The 23,534-nt window shown below is 33.9% G+C and overlaps 1 protein-coding gene and 1 long non-coding RNA gene across 5 annotated transcripts in view; one reads left to right on the forward strand and one right to left on the reverse strand.

Moving 5' to 3' along the window:
• Positions 1–23,534, reverse strand: part of RB1 (RB transcriptional corepressor 1) — a 158,731-nt gene that overhangs the window by 105,047 nt on the left and 30,150 nt on the right. Inside the window, exons 5-10 of one of the 4 annotated variants that reach the window (XM_016421935.2) lie at positions 21,277–21,315; positions 15,464–15,531; positions 11,540–11,650; positions 5,607–5,755; positions 3,185–3,262; positions 2,008–2,106 (exon numbers count right to left, since the gene is read on the reverse strand). In XM_016421935.2, coding sequence (XP_016277421.1) covers positions 2,008–2,106; positions 3,185–3,262; positions 5,607–5,755; positions 11,540–11,650; positions 15,464–15,531; positions 21,277–21,315 — 544 coding nt within the window. The remainder of the gene's footprint in view (positions 1–2,007; positions 2,107–3,184; positions 3,263–5,606; positions 5,756–11,539; positions 11,651–15,463; positions 15,532–21,276; positions 21,316–23,534) is intronic. The other 3 variants (XM_001368762.4, XM_056794858.1, XM_056794860.1) reach the window with 3 other exon arrangements.
• LOC107649011 (uncharacterized) lies at positions 406–23,492 on the forward strand. Its single transcript, XR_001622294.2, has 4 exons — positions 406–604; positions 5,205–5,293; positions 22,937–23,013; positions 23,105–23,492. It is a non-coding gene; the product is annotated as an uncharacterized LOC107649011 (long non-coding RNA).

A 23,534-nucleotide genomic window follows, 5' to 3' on the forward strand; every position in this document is an offset into this window, starting at 1 on the left:
GTTTTCCAAGGTCATATGATCCATATTGTCTCTGTCTACCTCCCTTCTTCCCTCTCTGAAAGAGAGAGATGGTTGTTGAGTAGATTGGAGTGAGGAGAGACTTGAGTCATGGAGATAAGTTAGAAGACTACTACAGTAGGAGAAAAATGATAAAGGCCTAAATTAGGGTTCTAGTATTGTGTATAGAGAGATGGCAGTGATTCTGTGTAGTAATAGAGAAGCTTAGAAGGGAAAATTTTTGAGGAAGAAAGATAATGAGTTCTGTTTGAAGATATCTATGGGACATCCAGTTCAAAATGTCCAAGAAGCAGATAGAGATGTGTGATTGTAGCTCAGAGAGACGAGGGTGGATATCTAGACTTGAGAATCACATGTACTGGATGATAATTGAACCCATGGAAGATCATGAGCTCATGGAGTCAGTATTATAAAGCAAAACATGAAGAGTATCCCAGGGAAACCTTGAGAGAAATCCGTAATTACTAAGAATGACATGGAAGAAGAATTAACAGAGACTGAGAAGGAGTGATAGGACAGATCAAGGAGAACCAGAAGAAAGAAGTATCATGAAAACCTAGCGAGAAAAATGAGTATCCAGGAGAAGGTAACCAACACTATTAAGTGCTACAGACAGGTAAAAAAGGATCAGGACTGCAAAAACACCATTAGATTTGGCAATTAAGAGATCACTAACAACTTTGGAGAGGGGGAGAGGGCAGTTTCATCTGCATGATTGAGTTAGAAGTCATGTTACTAAGGATAAGAAGAAAGTGAAACTAGATTCACCTAGTATAGATAATTCTCTTGAAGAGTTTAGGTGACATATAGTGGGGAGATTAAGATCAATTGAGGGATTTTTAAGAATTGGGGAGACATGGACATGATTGTAGTAAACTGAGAAGAAGTTAGGGAGAAATTGGAAGTAAGAGAGTGAAAATAAATGGATTCAATTTTCTGGAAAAGTGTGTGGGGATCCTTGAGTGCATATGTACTCTCACATCTTCCCCCATATATGGGGGCCTCATATGAGGCAAGGTCCTCAGCTGAGAGATGAGAATTTGTACTATGGAAAGTTTGAAGAGGACTAGGAAAATTTAGAACAGTTGCCATAGAGAATAGTAGAGCAAATCCATTAGGGAGGAATATGATGTTTGCCTAACTACCTTAAAGGCCCAGCTGAGATTAGGATCATAGAATCAAAGTTCATTTTATCTTTTCAGCTCTTTGATTCCAATCTTTCTTCATGTTGCAGATGAGGAAACTGTAGCCCAAAGTAGTTAAGTGATGATGGTTAAGGGAGTTAGGGTGGAGGTAAGGGTAGGAAATAAGCATTTATATAGCACTACTAAGTGCCTGACCCTGTGCTAAGAATTAGACATGTTTCTAATATTTTTTTGAGAGGAACAAGAAATAACCTGTCTCTTCCCAATTCATGTAATTTCCCAGTAAAGCTCTTCCATTCTATGGCAATTAAAAAATAAAATGCTGTGGCATGTTGATTTAAGATGGAAACTTAACATTTATAAATGTGGCAGAAATATCTCCTTAGAATAATTTTTATTTCAAAATTTAAGCTATCATTTCTGTTTATAAAGTTAGCTACAGGTTTATTACCATCCACAGTAATGGCATTATCCATGCTACTTTCTGCATGATGTATAATTACATAAATGAAAAAAAGGACAGTTTTATTAAACCAAACTTTTAAATCACATTAAAAAAATTAAGCTTAAGAAAAAGGTCACTAAAGTGAGAATTATGGTCATTTTAAGTGTGCTAAGCAGACATTCAGAAATGTTTCCAGGTCTTGGCATTTGGAGGGATAAGCAAAATCCCATGTAATCAATCAGCTTCAGAAATTCAAGGGATCAAAAAATTCATGATGTAGCATTCTGAAAATTATTTTTAGATCACCATATTCATGTTAGTATTTAAAATATACATTAAACATGTATAGCACATTTGGCCATCTGTTTCTTCAAAGAGATATTATTACTATTGCAATACCTCAGATGGGATGGCACTTGTGCTTCCTTCCCTTACTTCCTCTCCTTTCCCTGCCTCCCTAGAGGATATGCTACTACTTGTACTGAAGCTCTGCCGCATCTGTAGAGCAGTTTGTGTATAGCAATTATTAATCACAAATTTAAAACTGAACATGGAAAAATTACCCAGACACATCAATCACCATCTAACAAGTTTAACTCTTCCTTTTTCCCACGATTCTATGCCACAACCTCAAGTAATTCACTTCACCTTTCCCCACTGCTTTTACTAATCAATTAAAAGTTTAACTTAATCATTATTTACCTACTAAAATTTCTTCAAAACAACTAGTACATTGTTTTCAACATATAAATTGTATTAAAAGACTATATTTAATAAATAGTCTTCAATTGACCTAAGATTTAGAATAACTTCCTAAATTGCTTTATGTGTTACATACTCCACATTTCATTATCAAAATTATAAAATCAAAAATATCATTCCACAAAATGAGAATGATTTTGGCTGTGATTCTCAATATAGCTCTGAATTACAATAAAGCTGTAATAACCAAAATATTAAAGTTTAAAATCATAAGGTAATTTACCAGAACCCTCTTTCTCCTTCAAAAAATTTAATGGAAATAGTTATTCTAAAGTAAGTAACAATATTACCACAAAGGACTCGCTGGACCCCATAACCCCACCCACACCCTACCACCCTCCACTTCCCCCTCCTTCCCCTATCACTTTATTCAAAATCATTGTTGAGCTAAGTGTTCATCAATCAATACTTCTTTCTACAACTTTTCTAGATTGCCTATCTGCTTCCACCTCCTAAAGCTACTTCCCAAAACTAATGCCACCAAATCAGATCTTCCTGCTCATGCTTCAAAATTCTGCCTGAGATTTACCTCTATCCCAAAGTCCATCCAAAACATCTATCCCAAAGGGTTCTCCTACTTTTTAGACTAGTTGTCCCCATACCAAGGAAATTTACAAACATAGCATAATTCTTATTTATGACGTATAGTTAAAAGGGCTTTTTTCACAATGTATATTAAACATTCCTCCAGATAAAACTCCCTTACTTCGCTATAAGTTATAACATATTGCAAAGTATATTCAAGAATTTTGGGAAACTATAATAAATCACAAGGGTATATTCACATTTTGGAAAAAAAAATCTTTTAGCTTACCTCTGGTAGTCCATTAGAAGCTGAAATACCAAGAGACTTCAAGAAGGGTAGAAAGTTTTTTAAATAAACATTTTTTACCTGAAAGAAATTAAGTTAAAACATTATCATGAAAACTTTTAAAAATGTAATTACTCACTTCTCATTTGCTTCAATTTTAGCATTTATATTAACATCTGAAACACTAGAATCAAAGGATAACTATCAACATATTTAGTTAATAAATACACATTTTAGCTAATACTAAATAGTGGAGCTTGGAGTGGTAAGCTTAGAGCTTACCCTGTGGTACCCTGTGGCAACTGTTCCTAAAGGTGCTGTAGCCATAGCTACTTTTAAAAATCCAGAAAAGGAAGGTCTTATCACCAAAGTAATTGGCATTGTCAGAGTTCAACATTAGAATGTGATATGATTTGATCAGTAAAAATGACAATAACAGAGGCATTACTATCTTCTTTACTGTTATACCCTAAGGATCATGGGACCTTTTCATCTGATTTATAGTTGAGACCTTCCCTGTGTGTTATCTCCCTCATTGGAACATGAGCTCCCTGAAAGCAAAGATTACCTGACTTTTCCATTTGTAACCTCAGTGCTTAGCATAACACTTTGAACATAGTAGACACTTCATAAATGCTTTAGTCATTCATTCATACTATGATAATAAATTATTGTTGATTCTCAACAACCAAACTTGTATATGAATTATGTTTGGAAATTTTTAATTTTTACACTAGTTTCCCCCCAACAATCTCAAAAAGTTTTTGGTCCATTTTCCTCACTGGTCATTTGATGTCTGCTCAGAAAATAGATAAATTTAGTAGCCTAAGCAAAGCATATTTAAATTAATCTATCCCCAAAACCTTATTAATTTAAAAGCTAAGGATGCTCATCTTTGGGATATCTCTATCTTGCAAGAACCAATCAACCTTGGTACTCACACTTCATCACCCCTCTCTGCCCCTTTGACTGGAGAGCAGAGCCAGGAACTCTAAAGCTTCCTTTAAGGAAGGGGACCAGGTCAGTCATCTCTTCATTTCCCCTGGCCTTGTACTCTTTTGGACTTCATCATACTCCTCTTCTTTACCAAATGCCCTCAATTTTCAGCTTCCTTTTGTATATTGTCTTCCCCATTAGACTGCAATTCGTTGTTTTTTTTTCTTTTGTTTTATATCTGGCACATGGTAGTAAACATTAATAAGTATTTATGGATAAATTAATCTTCTACTCTTCTCAAACCCTTCTGCATCAATGGCTGCTATAACAGGTTCGAGGATGAAAAGGGGTATGGAGTGTAAAAGAGTTTCAGTGGCAGAAGAGAAACTTCTGTGTGATTGTTAGGATTAACCTGTGGTTCAGTTTGGGTGTCTCTGACTTCCTATGGAGGCTGGCAGGGAGGGGAGAGGTAAAAAGTAAGGATGTTCAGGAAGGCTATTCAGTGACTCCACTACTTGGCATATAGAATTCAATGACAAAAAAAGGAAGATTCTACATAGAAAAAAATAGTTATAGGAATATTTTTTGTTATCAGAAAAGAAACAAAGAAATGGGTTCGGACCAAGGACACATGTGATACCCAGTGGAATCGCACATCGGCTATTGGGGGGTGGGGGGAGGGAGGAAAAGAAAATGATCTTTACATGTTTGAAAATGACCAAATAAAATAATGTTTAAAAGTAAAAAAAAAAAAGACACATATCAACACCATCTACCACTTTGCTCCATTTGTGTCTGGGGAATATTGGAATATTGATGATTCTTCACTCAAAAAAAAAAAGAAAAGTAAAGAAACAAAGTATATGCCCATTGATAGGGCACAGAAGACCCAAAACACAATGACCATAACATTTTAACTGAAAAGAACAACAAATCAATCAAAACTGAATGTTACAAAATTATAACTATGTCCACCAAGAGGAAGTAAAAGAAGATAACTTCCTTCCCCTCTCCTTTGCTGAGGTGGGAATCTACAGGGGTAGAACATCACATTTAACACAAGGCCCTTATATATTTTCCTTCATAGAAAACCGAACTGGACTCTCAACTCACTGCACTTTGCATCTGCTGCTCTGCCTGGCCTCAACTCCACAGAACAAGATACCCCAGAAACAGGTATCCATCTACTGGTGTACCATTCCTCCACACATTCACCCTGCTTTCTTGCCTCCTTTTTGTGTGTTATCTCCTCCATTATCTTTCTTTTAATTAGTTGTATTGCCACTGTTTAGCACAGTGCCTGGCACATAGTAAATACTTAATAAATGTTTATTGGATTGAATTTAAAAACCAAAGATGCCAAAAAAATTTATTCTTTAAAAAAGTTTAATATAATTTTGTGTATCACAGGCATAATACAAAAACTATGGTAAGCCAAAATTTGCACGGAGATCCAATTTCACTTTCAAAGAAAATGATCTAAAATTACCTCATCTATATTACATTCATGCTCTTTACAAAGAACTTCAATGACTCTTGTGTCAGTCTCTGGTTGTCTTGCTATCCGTGCACTCCTATTTTGACCTCGCCTTGGTGTTCTAGGTGAACCATTAATAGATGATGTACTCACTGCTGTTTCTGTAATAACAAAATAGCCATACATGTTAATACATTCCTTATTCTATGTAACGAAGTATTTAACATAATAACAGAGCATACCAGAAAGATGGTTAGATACATTGTCCTATTTCCAAACTATTCTTTCTCACAATAATAAAACTTGCTATTTCCAATTTTAACCATAACTTACAAGTTAGGCACTAGTAGCATCCTTGGTCAATATCTAGCCCAGGGAGCCCTAGATTAAACCAGTGGCAAAGTTATGCAAATAAAATGTCCCATACTCAAGTTGGTTGTTTGACAAAGAAAAAAAAGGAAGGATTTGGATTACAAAATGATTCAGGCAGTGAGTTTATAGTATGGCAGTGTACATATTAAAGATGGTTTTCTATCTTAAAGAACATAAAAAACAATCCATAAGAATTTACCAAGTGTTAAAAAGTAAGATCACAGGATCATAATTTGGAACTCAAAGGAACCTTAGAGGCCATCAAGGGCAGTGTGTTCATTTTCCTGAAGAGGAGACAGGCTGAGACAGGTGAAGTGACTTGCTGAAGTCACAACACTTGCACGTAAGTGTCAGATCTGAACCAAAGTCTTCATGACTGAATTCAGGGTTCTATCCATTACTAGAGTATAACCTTTCAGGAAGTGTATAACAAAAAAAATGCTTTATTGCTCCAAAAATACTCCACACTTCTGCCCCACCAAATATAGCTTTGAATAAACTTGAATGAGACCTTTAAAATCTATGTGTTTTTTTTTTCCTTTGAAAAATATTTCATTTCAGTGGTACTGCCTAAAATTTGGGCAACATAGATCAATTTAGATAAATTAAAAAAACACATAGTAGCTACCTGTATAAATTAAAGTATTTTTCATAAGATAGATGATTTCACTAGTGTGAGTTTTCCCTCCACCAACAGTAATCATGACATCTCCATACCTCACTGGAGTTTAGTGAAACAGTCTCTTCCTCAAAATTATCACATGGTTAGCCAACCTCCCGGTGAGAAACTGAGATATCCTAACAGATGTATGGATGTAATTTACTGGAGTTGAGGGGTTCAACTGGCTATGGGGCGGATTAATTTATGCCTAGGCAAGAACTAGCTCAGATCTAGGGACACAAAAGTTTGATAACATCTCAGGTGACTTTAGGAATGCCAAGGGAGCTCTTTTTTTATTTCTACATTAATAGCTGGCTTGTGGGAGATGTGGCTACATTGTAAGGAGTGAGGAGTAGTTATTTCAGAAATGGAATTAACTAAAGAAGGGAGGAGGAAAGAGATAGTAATGAAGAATTATTATAGTTGCTGCCAAATGATAGAGATGTGAATTTAAGTATAAACAGTAACTAGAATAAGCTGTTGCCTGCATTATTGACCATATAATGAAAAACAACTATGGCAGGGCAACCAAGATTGATGTTAGCATGACATGTAGAAAGGAATAAGGGAAGAGTGACATCTTTGAGCACCATGAAGATAGGAAAGTGGAATGTGGCTTAATGAATATAATATGTATTCATATGTTAAGGCATGCCAATTCTATAAATTGATCCTCATAGCCATGTGCTAGAACAAGGAGGAATCTATAACTATAAAACTAATTAAATATTATATACTTAAGTATATTTGTACTTTGTTCTTCTTTAATACTGACTCGCTGTAGGATATGAGAAAGAGAAAGAAAGTCCATGAAATGAGTTACAGAGCTAACAATACTAAAAAAATATGAATATGTTAAGAGAATCCAATCAAGAAATAAAATCCTGGAGAAACTAAAAAACAATTAAACTTTTGTGCTTCAAATGACAATGTAGATTCACATTATATACATGCTTAGTACAAAATGTATTGTTTTAAAGTAGGAGAAACATCTTATCTAGTATCTTAAAGTGTTAATCAAAAATAATGTCTACCTTGTCTTACCAAGTAATATCTTTCATCAATTAATCAATTTGTTAAGTACCTATGTTCAAGGCACTGTACTACACACAAGTAAAAAAGAAAACAATTCTTCCCTTTAGGGAGAAGAGATACTAGGTATGTAAAGAATATAGAAGAGATAATAAGTATGTAAAAAATATATGCTGGCAAGTGAGGGCCAAACTTAGGCCCAGGTCCAGCTTACAGTGTCCTTGGCCAGGGAAGGGAACACTGAACTACTTATCCCCATCTCCCCCCACCCTTCCTTATACTTTCCACCAGCCACCCTATAATATGAACAGGACCAACAACAAGCTAGCCAATCCCAGAACCAATCATACCCAACAGAACCATCATGGTAGATCAATACTGTAGTGAATTGAGCAGAAAGGCTGGCCATGGAAGCTGAGGAGGGGAAGTGAAGATTGGAAGTGGACAAGAGAACCATCACCACCTCTCTACTTCCTCCTGGCCACTAAAGTAAAGGAGAAGCTGTAGTCAAAGGTCAGGCCAATCTAGGTCCAGCCCAACACAGTGCAACCCCCTTTGCAATATCCTCTGGAAATAGTGGACTTTATTTGCCACCTATTATAACCCTTACTGGCTTCTCCTTTTTCTCTACCTATGAATTGAAAAGGAGTTATTTAGAATTAAATTATCTCTAGCCCCTTCCTCCCATTCTTTCATCCCTATCATCTTAATGCTATTTCCCCCATGTCCCATTCCCATGCTCCCCATTCTGACCACTATGCCCATTCCAGAATGAACAAATTTCTCCTTGGATCGATTTCTTTCACATTCCTTCCATTTACTAGTCCTCACTGAAATCTAGTTCCCCTGTCAACACTGCATTCTTGCCTATCTTCTTTAGTACTGGCTATAAAACTTCTCCTATAGTTCAACCCTTAACTCCCTCATACTGGTCCTAAAGAAGGAGTCATAATATTCCTTACTCCTCCCTGTCACTTTCAAATTCCAATTTTACTTACATCACTCTTTGAAAAACATTTAATTGGGGCAGTCATGTGGCTCAGTGGATTGAAGCCTGGAGATGGGAGGTCCAAATATGGAGTTCAAATATGGCCTCAAGATACTTCCTATCTGTATGACCCTGGGCAAATAACTTAATCCCAATTGCCTAGCCCTTACTGCTCTTTTGCCTTAGAACTAATACTTAGTATTGATTCTAAGACAGAAGGTAAGGATTTTTAAAAAACATTCAGTCAAAATTTTCCACCCAATCCAAATATTGATGACTCTAACATACTGAATCCCAAATCATTCTCCCTTCTTTCTTAAAGAATTAAAGATTTGGTTAACCATCAATATTTCCTCATTAACTCCTTTCCTTACATTAGGGAACCTGAATATCCTCAAGATAGTCTCTAACCTCCCTATTCTTCAGCTTTTTAAAATTCCATGATCTACTTTAGATATACATAGGTCTAGTAACATATTAGATTTCACCATTACCCATAAATGTTCCACTTCCTAATTATAAAGTCTGAAATTTAGTCTATCTGATCATAACTTCCTATTATTCAACCTCTTATTTTCCTTTCTTCCTATAATCAATATTTCATCTCTCCACCATATTAAATTATAGTAAATATACTAACTATGATATATTTAGTATATTTGTGCCTTATTCTACAATTCTTGTTCTCTATAGAATATGAGAAAGAAAGTGAGGCTGTGAAAAAAGAGTTACAGATCTAACAATAGTAAAAAATATGGAGAATATGTTAAGAGAATCTCTCTACCTCTCATTACTTTCTCAGGTGGTTTCTTCAGCTTTGACTTCACTTGCCTTTCTCACCAACCTCAATCTTAGAGTTGGATATTTTAACTTTACACTATTCTTGAATTTCTTGCCTCTATATCTTAAATCTACTTTCTTCTTGCCATATTTCAGTCCTGAATTACTCCTCCCAGCTACTTCCTCTTTTCATACTCACAAACTGCTGAATACAGTTGGAGAAAGTCTCACAAATGTCTTCAAAACAATACAAATTTATTTCATCCAACTTAAACTGGGTCAAAATGTTTTTAATGTTTAAGAATGGATATTATTTTATTCAAATATATTAACTTCATTACTCACTAAAGTGAAGGACAATAGTTCATACTCAGAAAAGCCAGTCATGATCAAATGTGATAGACTTTGCTACTAACAGTAAAACAATGATCCAGGACAATTCTGAGGGACTTATGAAAAATAATGCCATCCACATCTAGAGAAACAACTGTGGGAATAGAAATGCAGATGAAAACATATGATTAATCACTTGTTTATTTGGGTTTATGATTTGGGGTTTGGGTTTTATAATATTATTCTCTTACAAAAATGAATAATATGTGTAAACCTTAAAATTTCTTAGACTTATGAATGTTGGAAATTTCCCCATTGGGAAATTTAATACTGGAAAAAATTTCCTACTGATAGTAAGAACTCTATTGGAATGTGAAACCCCTTGGCATGGGAGGATCTTTCTCCTCCCTACTTAAGACTACTTTAGGACAGAAACCTTTTGCTAAACAATGGAAAGGGCTTTGACCTATGCTTAAGCATAGAACAGGAAGTTCTTTGAGTCATGATTGATTTTAGAATTGATACAATAGAGATACTTGGAATGACAGAACCAGGTCTTGGAAAATACAATCTCCACCCTACTTAGAGTAACAGGATTTAGGAAGGGCTGCTTTAGGAAGATCAAGATTTAATTATTTGAGAATATGACCTTCAACAGACATGTGCAAAGCCACAGACCTCTGAGTGGTCCTGGGTTAAACTAGAGCCACCATTGGCACAGGGGGGACATCAACAGTGATTGGTAGATGTGAGAACTGAGGGGAGGGAACTTAGATGGTTTCCTTAAAGATAGCGGGGTCTGAGGAGAGAGAGAGAGAGTTTTTTGCTCTGGGAGGAGGTTGCTCTGAAGGAGCTGAGAGGAGAGAGGTCCTGGAGGTTTTGCTCTGAGGGGGATGCTCTGAAGGAGTCTGAGAGGAGAGAGGTCCTGGAGGGAGAGCTCCTGGAGAGGTCTTGAAGGAGGCTGTGGAAGGAGAACTCAGGAGGAGTCAGGAGGAGAATTCTCTGGAAACATTTCTTGAAAGGAGGCTCTCTTGAAGGTGGAGCCTGAGGTTGGCATGAGAAGCCTTACCTAGAGAGATCTTGGGTGAGTGATAAAACCAACTGACTGATTTATTCATTCTTATTCTTTTCTTACTTTCTCTCTTTTTCTATTGATTAATCATTGTATTATAAATTAAATTTCTCTATAAAACCCAGTTGGCTTGGGAATATTCATAAATTGGGAATATATTCCCTGGCAACCATCTTATATTTATATAAAACCAAGACACAGTAGAAAACATATTTCAGCGGTCATAATTGTTATATATTTCCCTTGCTCCCAAAACATTTTAATTATCACATATGGAAATATGTTTTGAGTGATAATACATTTATAATCCAGTAGAATTGCTTATCCACTCTAGGAGGGGACAGGGAAAAGGGGAGGGAGACAATACAAATCATGTAACTTTGGAAAACATGTGTAAATTTGTTTTTGGAATAAAATAAAGCTAAGAAAAAAATTTCAATGTGAAAAAAATAAAATTCAGTCACATACGACTACACTAATAAAAAGCAGATAAGTTATTATTTATATAAATGTATCATCATGCCCCATTCCACCAGGCTAATTATAATATATTAACTATTACATTATTTTATATATACAAATATAAAATAAAGTTTTAAAATTTGAAGTCGGAATTTCAGATTTCACAAAATGATATAATCATTCAGGAAATTACCTATTCAGTAAACTGAACTTAGATACAATGAATAAATCCAGGGAATACTTACTATATGGCTCATTGAGCACTGCAGGAGGTGAGAGTTTGATAAAATAGTCAAGGACACACAACATTAACTGAAATGAAATCACCAGATCATCTTCCATCTGTAATATTTCCCCTAGAAGTAAAAAAGTTCACTTTTTAAATTGTCTAGTGATTAAAGATCAGTAAGTTGTAAAAAATTTAGTATATTAACTCTCCAGAGGAATGTTTATTTCAAAACAGACAAAATATATTTCAAGTATCTACTTATAAGATCATAGTTTTAGAGCTGGAAAAGACCTTAAAGCCATCTACTTCAATTCCTTCATTTGACAGACAAGGAAACTGAGGTTCACAGAGACTTGTCCAAGATCACAAGAGTAAGTAGCAAGTATCAGGATTATGATTTGAATTAAGATCTTCTGATTCCAGACTCAGAGGTCCTTTGTATCATGCAGTCTCCAATGGTATATATGGAAACTATACATAAAAAGTATAATAACTAAAATAACCTCTGTACCCCAAAAGCTTGCATTCTAAGATAACAATAAGACATATAAGTATGTGTATTTATTATATATATTTCCATGGGAATTATGTATATATGAGTAATCTATAAAATATGCACATATGCATATGTGCATACAGAGTGACACATGGACATCTACATAAGTATGAGTATTTTTATGTACTATCCCAAAAAATCTTGGTGCAAATCTTTTTTTTTAAAACCCTTACCTTCCGTCTTGGAGTCAATACTGTGTATTGGCTCCAAGGCAGAAGAGTGGTAAGGGCTAGGCAATGGGGGTCAAGTGACTTGCCCAGGGTCACACAGCTGGGAAGTGTCTGAGGCCAGATTTGAACCTAGGACCTCCCGTCTCTAGGCCTGGTTCTCAATCCACTGAGCCACCCAGCTGCCCCTTGGTGCAAATCTTAACCTATTAAAGCTTAAAATTGCACTAAGACTTTTTGGAATATCCTGTCTATATATGTTACATGCAAACACATACATGCACACAAACACACATACACACTCACTTTCTCAGGGTCTGAAAATAAAAGTTTACATTTTTAATTGTCTAGTGATTAAGATCAGAAAGTTATAACTTATTGCATTAAGTATTATTAGGTAGGCAGCTAGATGGGGCAGGGGATAGAGAGCTGGGTCTAGTATCAGAAAGACTCGAGTTCAAATTCATCTTAATACACTCAATAGCAGTGTAACTTTGGGGAAGTCACAATATCTGTTTGCCTCCATTTCCTAAACTGCAAAATGAGGATAACAGCACCTACCTTGCACAGTAATTATAAGGATAAAAGGAGATAATATTTGTAAAACACTTAGCATAGAGCCTGGCATGTAAGAGGCATCATATAAATGATTATTCCCTCATCTCTCCTCCAGTAGATGAACGTTTATTATTATGTAAAAAGGTAAATTATATTTCACATATCTACATAGGTCTGTGTATATATGCAATCACATATACATTTACAGCTAATGTGCTCTTTCAGGGGGCATCTGAAATATATTTCAAACAGGCTTTCAAAATCTGAGTGTGGAAATGCTATATACTGCAATGTACCCCAAATTTGGCTATTAAGATGTACTATCAGTCAATATATGACAGTTGAAAAACTCACAATTAAGTAGTTCTTTAAAATTTCTAAATAATTTTGTATATAACAATTCTATTAAAGGGAGAATGTGATATTTTAGGGATTTGGAAATTGAGACTCAAAGAAGTTAAACAACTTGTCCAAAATCATACTTCTGGATAGTCTTTATGATAGCTCCACAGACAAAAAAGTGCCCTAGATATTTATAGTTAAGTAAGTCTACATAAATTGCTCAAAGAAAAAATAAAATACATAATGAGAAAAGTGTAGTTTCCACATGTGAGAATACTATTAATCCAGATATTACTGGACTATGGATAGGGAAATAATAACACTAACGTTGAAGAACAGGCAAGACTAAACTAAAATTTTGTTTCTGTTTTTTTTTTTTCTCAAGGAGAATGATCTCTCTTGAAACTGAAATTCAAGATAAGTAAGAAGACAGTAAGAAAATGTCTAACTTCTTCACAGATTCACATCACTCAGCCCTAGTGAACTATATCCCAGGGTATTGAAAGAACTGGAAGATAAGATAACTGAAACATTGCCAGGCTTTTTTGTTTGTTTGTTTGTTTTTTAAAGATCATGGTGAATGGGAGAGATACTGCAAGACTGGAGAATTTTAAGTGTTGGCCCAGTTAAATGGGAAGCACCAGGAAGAGAAGGTTGTCTGTACAAAGTGTCAGTTTAATATTTCTTGAAATATGGAATAATATTAATAGAGTCAGTTGTGAGTATTTAGAAATGGAAGCAGAATTCATTAAAAGTTACTGAATCAAAAAATAATGGATTTAAAGCCAGAAAGAACTTTAGAGATTAACTAACTCTGCCCCTTCATTTTACAAATAAAGAAGTAGAGGCCTAGAGAAAGGAAATTTAAATATAGCTAGTAATGCTTAGGAGACATGAACAGTAAGCCCAGGTAAGTATCCGCAATATTCAATTTTTCACTGCATATTTTCCCTTGGATAGAATCAACTACTATAGTTTAAACTTTGAATGGTACAATTTTAAATATTTTACTATTTCATAAGATTTGTCATTTGCACTAATCAAGACTTAGTTAAACCCAGTCACAAAAATAATGAGTGGCAGAGCCAGAATTAGAATTCAGAGATCCTGATTCCAAATTCAGTGTTCTTTCTACTTCACCATATTGGCTCAGCAAGGAAGAAAAGATCAAGGCCCACTAACCTCATTTCCTCTTTTGAAAGATACTAGACTTTTAGATCAACAGAATCATATAGATACAATGAACCTATATTTCAGCAAAAAGTCTGACAGTCTTGCATGCTATGTTAGTGGGGAGTTAAAGGCCAAGATAATAGTACCCTTAGCTGTGTAACTAGCCAAATTAAATCCCAACAAGTAGGGAGGAGTCAAGGTTGGTACTCCAGGTATTTCTCAATCCACTGCAATTCGAAGATTTTATCAATGACTTTGATGAATGTATAGATGGCATGCTTATCAAGTTTGCAGATGACACAAAGCTATGAGTGTTAATCAAGATAATGGATACCAGAGTTAAGTCCAAAAAGATTTAAAAGGCCATACCAATGAATGGGATAAATGACAGAAATAAATTTAAGTTCTACAGTTGATTTCAAAAAATCAACTCCAGAAGAATAAGATACGAGAGGTGTGTGGCTGGATAATAGTTCATCTAAAAGAGTATTAGGGGTTTTGGGGGACTACGAGTTATAATATGAGTCAAAAATATAATATGGCAGCTAAAAAAACATTAGTGCAATCTAAGATGAATTAAAAGAAGAACAAAAGTCCAAGAAAGAAGAAGGTGTTAACTTGTACTTTAGCTTAATCAGAACACATCTATAGAATTGAGTTTACTCCTGAGTCACCACATTTTAGGGAGGATGTTGACAAGCTGAAGCATGTCCTAAAAAGGCAATTAAGTGGTGAGGAGGTTGAAGGAACCAGGGATGTTTATTCTAGAGAAGAGAAAACTTAAAGATGACATGAAGCTATCCTGAAGTATTATAAAGACAAGAAATTGACTGAGGAAGAGGATGGAATTGTAGGGAAGTTGATTTGGGCTTGCCATAAGGAAAAAATTTCTTAATGATTGAAGCTATCTAAATAGAATGGATTATAACTTGGAAAGTATACATTCCTTTATTAAGGTCTTAAGCAAAAGTTGAACACCTTTGTTGAGAATGTTTTGGAAGGTATTCTTGTTTAGGTAGAGGTTGAGCTAGATGGCACAGGAGATTCATGAGATATAATCATTTGATAAATAATAATAGCTCACATTTATAGAATTCTTTAGGCACTTTATATAGAACTCATTCAATAAATATAATAAATTTACCTTTAGCCAACAAAAACAAGATCCAAGAAACTTTTAGCACCAACATAGAATTTATTTCAGAAGATATCCTAGTAAATAGACCACAGGAAAAAAAATGAAAAATTTATGATAAAAGGTATTAATGATAATATAAAGTCAAATCTAGGGGTAGGAAGCATGCAATATGGCATATTAATTTGAAAACCATTTATTGTCCTTGGTGGCAAATATATATTTACTCTGTGATAACTGAAGTCATGTATTATGGCAAAAGTTCAGTCTTAGCAGACAATTACACAAGAGAGGGGGAGGGAAGAGGATCCAATGTTCAAATATTGCCTTGGTTTTATGCAATTTTTTTAAAAAAGAAGTTTTATTGAAGCCTTTTGTCATCAGTCATTTCTATGAGGAAAAACCTTCTCCCTACCCCAGTTCAGTCTTATGACAAGAAGATTTAAGCACAAATATCTAACAAAGTCTATTAGGAACCAGTAAGGAACCCTCTGCCTCCAGGTCTAAAAGAGAGGGATATATTTCATTATCTTTTCTCTGGAACTGTAAGTTTTCCAATTACTTAGAGTTCACCTTACCTAGCCTAATCCTGCTCATCACTATTGCCTCCAATCCCTCCACTACTCAGTTGTTTGTTTTTGTTTTTGTTTGGTTTGGTTTTGTCCCCCACCCCAAACCCCAAGCTATCACTTCTACTACACTTTCCTCCTCCTGCTACCAGTACCCTTGGTGAACCATTTCAATGCTGTACTATCCTCTACATGTAAGTGCCTACCGTCTTATAGTATTGCCCATCTCAACCTGCTGATCCCCAAACTTTGCTTATTCCTACCATGTACTGTTTTAATTCTTACTCATAAACTACTTAAGAAAATCATGAAACTATGCTAACTAGTTCACTACAAAATTGTGTAACATAATCTCTACTAAACCCTGACTGCAGCAAAACAATTCCTTTATACCTTCTTAAGTGATTCATTTTCTCATTTAAAATAATGTCAATTCTAAACCTTTTCATCTCTCCTCAATCTTCCTCACCTTGGTACAGGTCCTCATCACATCGAACTTCAACTACTATAATAGCCTTCTAGTTGGTTTCCTCACCTTTTTTCTCTACACTCAACTCAGTTGCCAGGGATCTCTCTTTATAAAGCATAGTTTGGATCATTCAATTCTTTAATCTATAAATAGTGATTCTTTATTAGCTCCAGGATAAAATAAGATCATCTTTTGGCAGTTAAAGTCCTTCACAACCTGGCCCATTCCTGACTTTCCAATCTTCTTAAACTTATCTTAAATTCAGGTATTCTTCATACTGGCCATCTTCCTGTTCTTCACACACATGATATGACATGACACATTTCTTGATTCCATACCTTTTTGATGGTTTTCCCCCAACCTTGGACTATACTCCCCCTTCACCTGATTCTTCAATTCTAAATTTCCTAAAGGCTAAACTCAAAATCCCATTTTAAGAGGCCTTTCCTTACTCTCTCCCTTGTCTTCCTTTTGACAGTACTTCTCATTTACACTATACACATCTTATATGTATTTTACTGCCCATAACAATTCTTGAGACCAGGGAGCATGTTTTGCTCTGTTTTTTGTATCCCCAGCACATAACAAAGAATCTAATACCTAGCAAGTAAATAATTAATTAATGTTTATGAATATGTCTTGTTCTTTATTGTTCTGCTCATTTCATTCTTCATGGATTCATACACATCTTTCCATGTTTCTCTGAAATCCTCATGTATCATTTTTTATTGTGCAATAATACACTGCTATATTCTTTTCCTGTTTTGTCAATCATTCCTCAATTAATGAATATCCACTTAGTTTAACTTCCTTGGTATATGAAAATATATATTTGTATGTAGGTATGTATATATACCCAATAGTGGGATCACTGGATTAAAGTCTGTGGAAATTCTATTTTACTGACTAATTTCAAATTGATATCTAGAATAGCTAAACCAATTCAATTACATTCAATAAACATATATTAAGGATCTAGTATGTGCCAAATACTGTGATAAGTTTACACTTGGGATCCCTCAAGAAGCTTATATTCTTGGCAAAGTAGGGACATTAATTCATTGCTGGTGGAGTTGTGAATTGATCCAGCCATTCTGGAGGGCAATTTGGAACTACACCCAAAGGGCGATAAAGGACTGTCTACCCTTTGATCTAGCCATAGCACTGCATAGTACCCCAAAGAGATAATAAGGAAAAAGACTTGTACAAGAATATTCATAGCTGCGCTCTTTGTGGTGGCCAAAAATTGGAAAATGAGGGGATGCCCTTCAATTGGGGAATGGCTGAACAAATTGTGGTATATGTTGGTGATGGAATACTATTGTACTAAAAGGAATAATAAAGTGGAGGAATTCCATGGAGACTGGAACAACCTCCAGGAAGTGATGCAGAGTGAAAGGAGCAGAACCAGGAAAACATTGTACACAGAGACTGATACACTGTGGTACAATCGAAGGTAATGAACTTCTCCATTAGTGTCAATGCAATGTCCCTGAACAATCTGCAGGGATCTAGGAGAAAAAACACTATCCACAAGCAGAGGACAAACTGTGGGAGTAAAAACACCGAGAAAAGGCAACTGCTTGACTACAGGGGTTGAGGGGATATGATTGAGGAGAGATTCTAAATGAACACCCTAATGCAAATACCAAAAACATGGAAATGGGTTTGGATCAAGAACACATATGATACCCAGTGGAATCGCGCGTTGACTATGGGACGGGTAGTGGGTTGGGGAGGGGGGGAGGAGAGGAAAAGAAAATGATCTGTGTTTCCAATGAATAATGTTTGAAAATTACCAAATAAAATGTTTAAAAGTAAAAAAAAATGACCCATTATATGTCCTATAACGGTTATTAGCTTGTTTATTCATAAATTCTTCTCATCCACAAATCTGATAGGTAATATTTTCCCTGTTGTTCTAATTTATAATATCTCCCTTTCTAACTAGGTCATGTATCCATTTTGATTTTATCTTGGTGAATGGTGTGAAATATTGGTCTTAAAAAAAAAAAAAGCTTATAAACTAAGGAGGGAAGATAATACACAAAAGAAATCTGAAAGAGGGTGGGGCATTAGAGGAGAAAATGAAGAAAATTCAAAGCCCAATTAAGAAGGGTGGCTTGACTCTCCAAAGCCTGTTCTCATCTTTTGTTATCTGCCAACTTGTAGAGTGTGAGGTGGCAAAAGGAAATGACTATGGCATAAAAAACAGAAGGCATCAACAGACCTAAAAAAATATGCCAAAACAAAAATCTCCCCTAAGGTTATGATTCTGATGAAGCTTCACCTTTAAAATTTAGGATTACAAAATAAAATAAAAATTAAGGGGGTATTTTATTATGTTAGAATTTTTTAAAAAGTTCTCTATCCCATTCCCCTCTCTCCAATGTGACAGTTTTAAAAAATCCTTATTATAAACTTGTATAGTCTAGCAAAACAATTTTTAACATTGAGCATATCCAAAAATGTATGTATCATTCTGAAATTTAAACCCATAAATTCTTTGTCAGGAGGTGGATGACATGATTCATCTTTAGGCCTCTGAACTATAGGTCTGCATTGATCAAAATTCAAAGGCATTCAAAGTTGTTTTTCTTTATAACATTGTCATTATGTAAATGATGTTCTATTTCTGTTCATTTCACTCTGCATCAGATCATAGAGGTCTCCCTAAGTTTCCTCTCAAATTGTCCATTTCATCATTTCTTACAGCACAATATTATTTATTATACATATACAGCAATTTGTTTAATCATTCTTCAAGTAGGACACCTTGTTAATTTCCAGATTTTAGTCTATGAAAGAGAAGCTATTAATATTTATTTATATATAGGACCTTTTCATCTTTTCCTTCTCTTTGAGGCACAGGTCAACTAGGAGTATATGGCTGATTTAATTATTAATATCATATTTGCATTACAAAAAGAGACTGAAAGGATGTCTTCTTTTCCTATTTTGTAAATAATTTGTGTAATATTGGAATTGTTTTTTTGAATGTTAGAACTCACTTGTAAAATCCATCTAGTCCTAGAGTTTTGTTCTGTTTTTTTTTTTAAAGTTAATTTATGACTTGCTCAAATTTTTTCCATTAGTATGTTAAATAATATACTTTTTTCTTTTGTTCATCTTGACATTTTATATTTTTGAAGTATTCATCTATTTCTCCTAAATTACCATATTTTGGGATGTAATTGAATAAAATTTAATAGATTTATTTTATACATTTATATAAAATAATAATTTTCTCTTCAATTGTTATGAATTTTCCTTTTTGATACTGATAAAATTTGGTTTTCCTCTATTTAAAAAAATTGACTAGCTGTTTATTTTCTTAGTGTTTTTAAAGAAAAAAACCAGCTCCTAGATTTATCAATTCAATTTTTTTTTAATTTCAGACTATATTAATTTCCTCTTTTCATAATTTTTTTGCTGTTACTTAGCTGAAGATTCTAATTTGTTGTTTCTGTTTTTTACTTGTGTGCCCAACTCATCAATGTGTCTTTCTTTTACTGAAGAAAGAATTTAAAAATTGAAATTTCCTCCAAAGAAGCTTTAGTTGAATGCAATTTATTATAATGTCATTACTATTATTTTCTTTGATGAAATTTTCCATGGTTTCTACAATTTGTTCTTTGATCCAGGTCTTTGGGATTATATTCGTTTCCAATTACTCATTCTTTAAAAAATTATGACTTTTATTTCATTGTAATCAGTAAGTGATGTGTTTAATATTTTTGCCTTTCTTTGTTTTGATGAAGTGTTTATGCCCTAAAACATAATCAATGCTTTCCATTTTTGTCAACTTGCTGGATGTGAGGTGGTACATGGAAATGATTGTGGGATTTTAAAAAAAGGCTTCAATGAAACTTAAAAAACAATACAAAACAATAATCTACAAAGATTAGGTGAAGCTTTATCTTCTAAATTTCTTATTGAAAAATAAGGCAAAAATTATAAAGATAAATACTTTTTGTAAATATGTTGATATGTCATATAACATTTTACATAGCTGGTTATTATGCTGACCTGATTTAATTTCATATATGCCTACTTAATTGATTTATATTTTATATACACTTAAAAATTTTTTCAAATATATGGCATTGATACAATTTGTTAAATGTAGTTTTTATAAGTACTACATAAAAATCTAGGCATCAAGTCATTCTCATTTGCCAATAATCTGATCCTTTATTATTAGAACACTGGTTCCAAGAAAAAATTAGACTTGACTTATATTACTTTAATTTATATAACCATTCTCATAAATATAATCATATAATATAAATATGGTTATATAAGTGAAAACTAACTTTGTGTGAGTTACTCTACCATCTTCCATTCCTCAAACCCAAAACAGCAGATGCCCATTAGGTAACATGTGTGTTAACAACTTATTTAATTATGATTGGTTAAATTAGTTTGTTTTTGATAAGTATGTGCTATGATTTTATAAAATAGCTGCTGTTGCTTATCAGTTGAACATGTGAAAAAACTCAATAAACATTTACTGATTAATTGATTTAAGCTGTTTTTCCAAGTTGGAATGATGAACAGCCCTCAGCCATTTGCTACATTCTGTTTAACATACAAATAACACATGGAAGATTAATATCAGAGCCCACAGCCACAGAATCTTTATGATGTGGTAGATGACCTTTATCATCCATGAACTCTTAAGTGTAGCCCCACCCTCTAAACCAAGGAGACAATTAGGATCAATATATACTTGACTAGTACAAGAAAAAAGAAAAATCAAAATAGCATTCTGAATCACTTACGGACTACTAGGTTGAGCCACATATATAAGTCCACATGTCCTGAAAGGGAAGAATACATAATTTAGGCTAAGATTTTCTTAAAACTGAAAATTCTCTAGTCTGGGGTTTTTTTTTAGTATTAATCTTTGAAACTTCTTTAACATCATTATTTTATTGAGAAAATGTTATTTTATTAACAAAGTGCATTTGATTTTTTTTAAAGAAAATGCATTTTTAGGAAGATAAAAGTTATAAAACATTTTTTTCCAATTTCAGAAATTTCACCCTAATGAAAAATGAAATTATGGTTCAGAGACAGGAATTTTTCCCAAATCAGGAGTTCTCCACACCAATGAAATCATATACTCAGAACAAAATAATGATGATAATAATAATGTATATCAAGGTACTTAAAAATTTAAAGAAAGCTAAATGTACATTTCTTTCCATAATTTTAGAGTACACTAATACTCTCCTTGTACTATGATCATTTGCATGGTTGCATTAGACACCACTTTGAAACAAACAGGGTTTACATAATGATTAATCCTCTCAGTAGCTTTTCAGAAAATGCTAAGTTAAATGAGGCAGAATAAATTCAGTCTTGTAGAAAAGTAAACACTTTTACTAACCCAACCTACCCCAAGGCACTAATTCTCAATTGCTCTCAATTGTATATATGGATTATTTATTAAAGATTTTGCATCCCAAACAGTTGGCAGGCTTCTGGTCTGCTCCTTTAAACTATTATTTGAAATGTGCTCAGATAATCCAGAGTAATTCTAAAATTATTTATTGAAATTATGTGTATGTGTATGTATGTATATATGTACATATATACACACATATATGTACCTATGAATTTGTATGTTAAAAGGTTGAGCTACTAGGGGTAGGGAAATTCAATATCATACATGCCAAATCTAATTGTAAATTACTTTTAGCTTACCTATACCACTACTGTCCATAATCAAGAGTTAGCTATAATACATATATATTAAGCAATATTTATTGCTCTTCCCATCTTAAAATCTTGTTCTTTCTAAACTCTTGTTATTCTCTATAGGTTTCATTTTGTCCTCCTCCTTTATCTTAACTTGTTTCTTTTCTTTCCCACAAACTTATATACCTTTCAGTAAATGGGTGGCCTATTTAGTTTTAGAAATTAGTTGTTAAAGACTAAAGTTATAGAGATGGAGAAACATTGTGCTAGTACACAAAGTTTTTTTTCTTAATACTTCCTTATATGCATATTTCTTAATAGTCCCAAGGAGAATTATAAAGACCTCTTTAGGAAGTTGATAAGGGAAAGGAAATGAGGAAGATTAAAGTAGGATATATAAGTTGAAATCCTTTTGATCACAAGAAAGTAGAAAGTTCCATAACAGTGGGACAAAATGAAAGTGAGGCCAATAAATCCAGATCAAGCCTCAGTTCATTCTCACCAAAAATTAAACATTTTGAAAACTGAAAATCTTGGTTTCCAGGAATAAAATAATAGAAAATTTTAATTCTAATCTTGGTGGTACAATATTTAATGCTGCTATATTTTTTAATTTAAAAGTTTTAGATCATGTGATGAAAAATATGAAAGTTTTGGTGATATCAAATATGCAATGCTATAGAGAAATCTCATTACTTGTTTTCCCCCAACTTTAAATAAAAAAACTTTTCCTTTTAGATTTTCAATCATATATGAGGCCTTTAAGAGAGGGGAGGAAAGAAAAACAAGAGTAAACCTCTGAAGTAAAGTTGGAGGTAAGGGAGCTTTTTTTTAATGTCATACTCAAAGTTATTTTCTCTAGAACACCAAAGGATTATTTTTCTCTTGTGTGCCCTCCTCATCCAGGTAAAGGAGTGTTTATACAACTAAAAGATAATCTTTGGCATTTAGAAGAGAATCAAGAATCTGAACAGGAATGACTCAAATGTGGAAATGACTTTTTGCTTGCTTTTTCTGTCTCTAATGTGAGAAGTGATACAATACTGCCTCCTCAATTCTATGACAGGGGAAAGAACAAGATGAGCAAATAAAAAATAAACCCTATCCCCTAAAACTCTCCTTACCTCAGCTTTTGTTCTGATTATTCATGGTTCTGACCAGACAATTAAGATTCTATGATACTTTTCCATTTAGAAACAGGAATTTGCTGAGCACAAGGAAGCATCAGCTGGAGAACATATTCATTTATTCACAACAACATATGAAAAGCTAACAATAAACCATACATCAAAAGATCTTTGTTGTACTAAAAAGAAAATAGTATTTAAAATAGCAA

The sequence above is a fragment of the Monodelphis domestica genome, chromosome 4 (assembly GCF_027887165.1).
Source record: "Monodelphis domestica isolate mMonDom1 chromosome 4, mMonDom1.pri, whole genome shotgun sequence".
Taxonomy (NCBI): Eukaryota; Metazoa; Chordata; class Mammalia; order Didelphimorphia; family Didelphidae; genus Monodelphis; species Monodelphis domestica.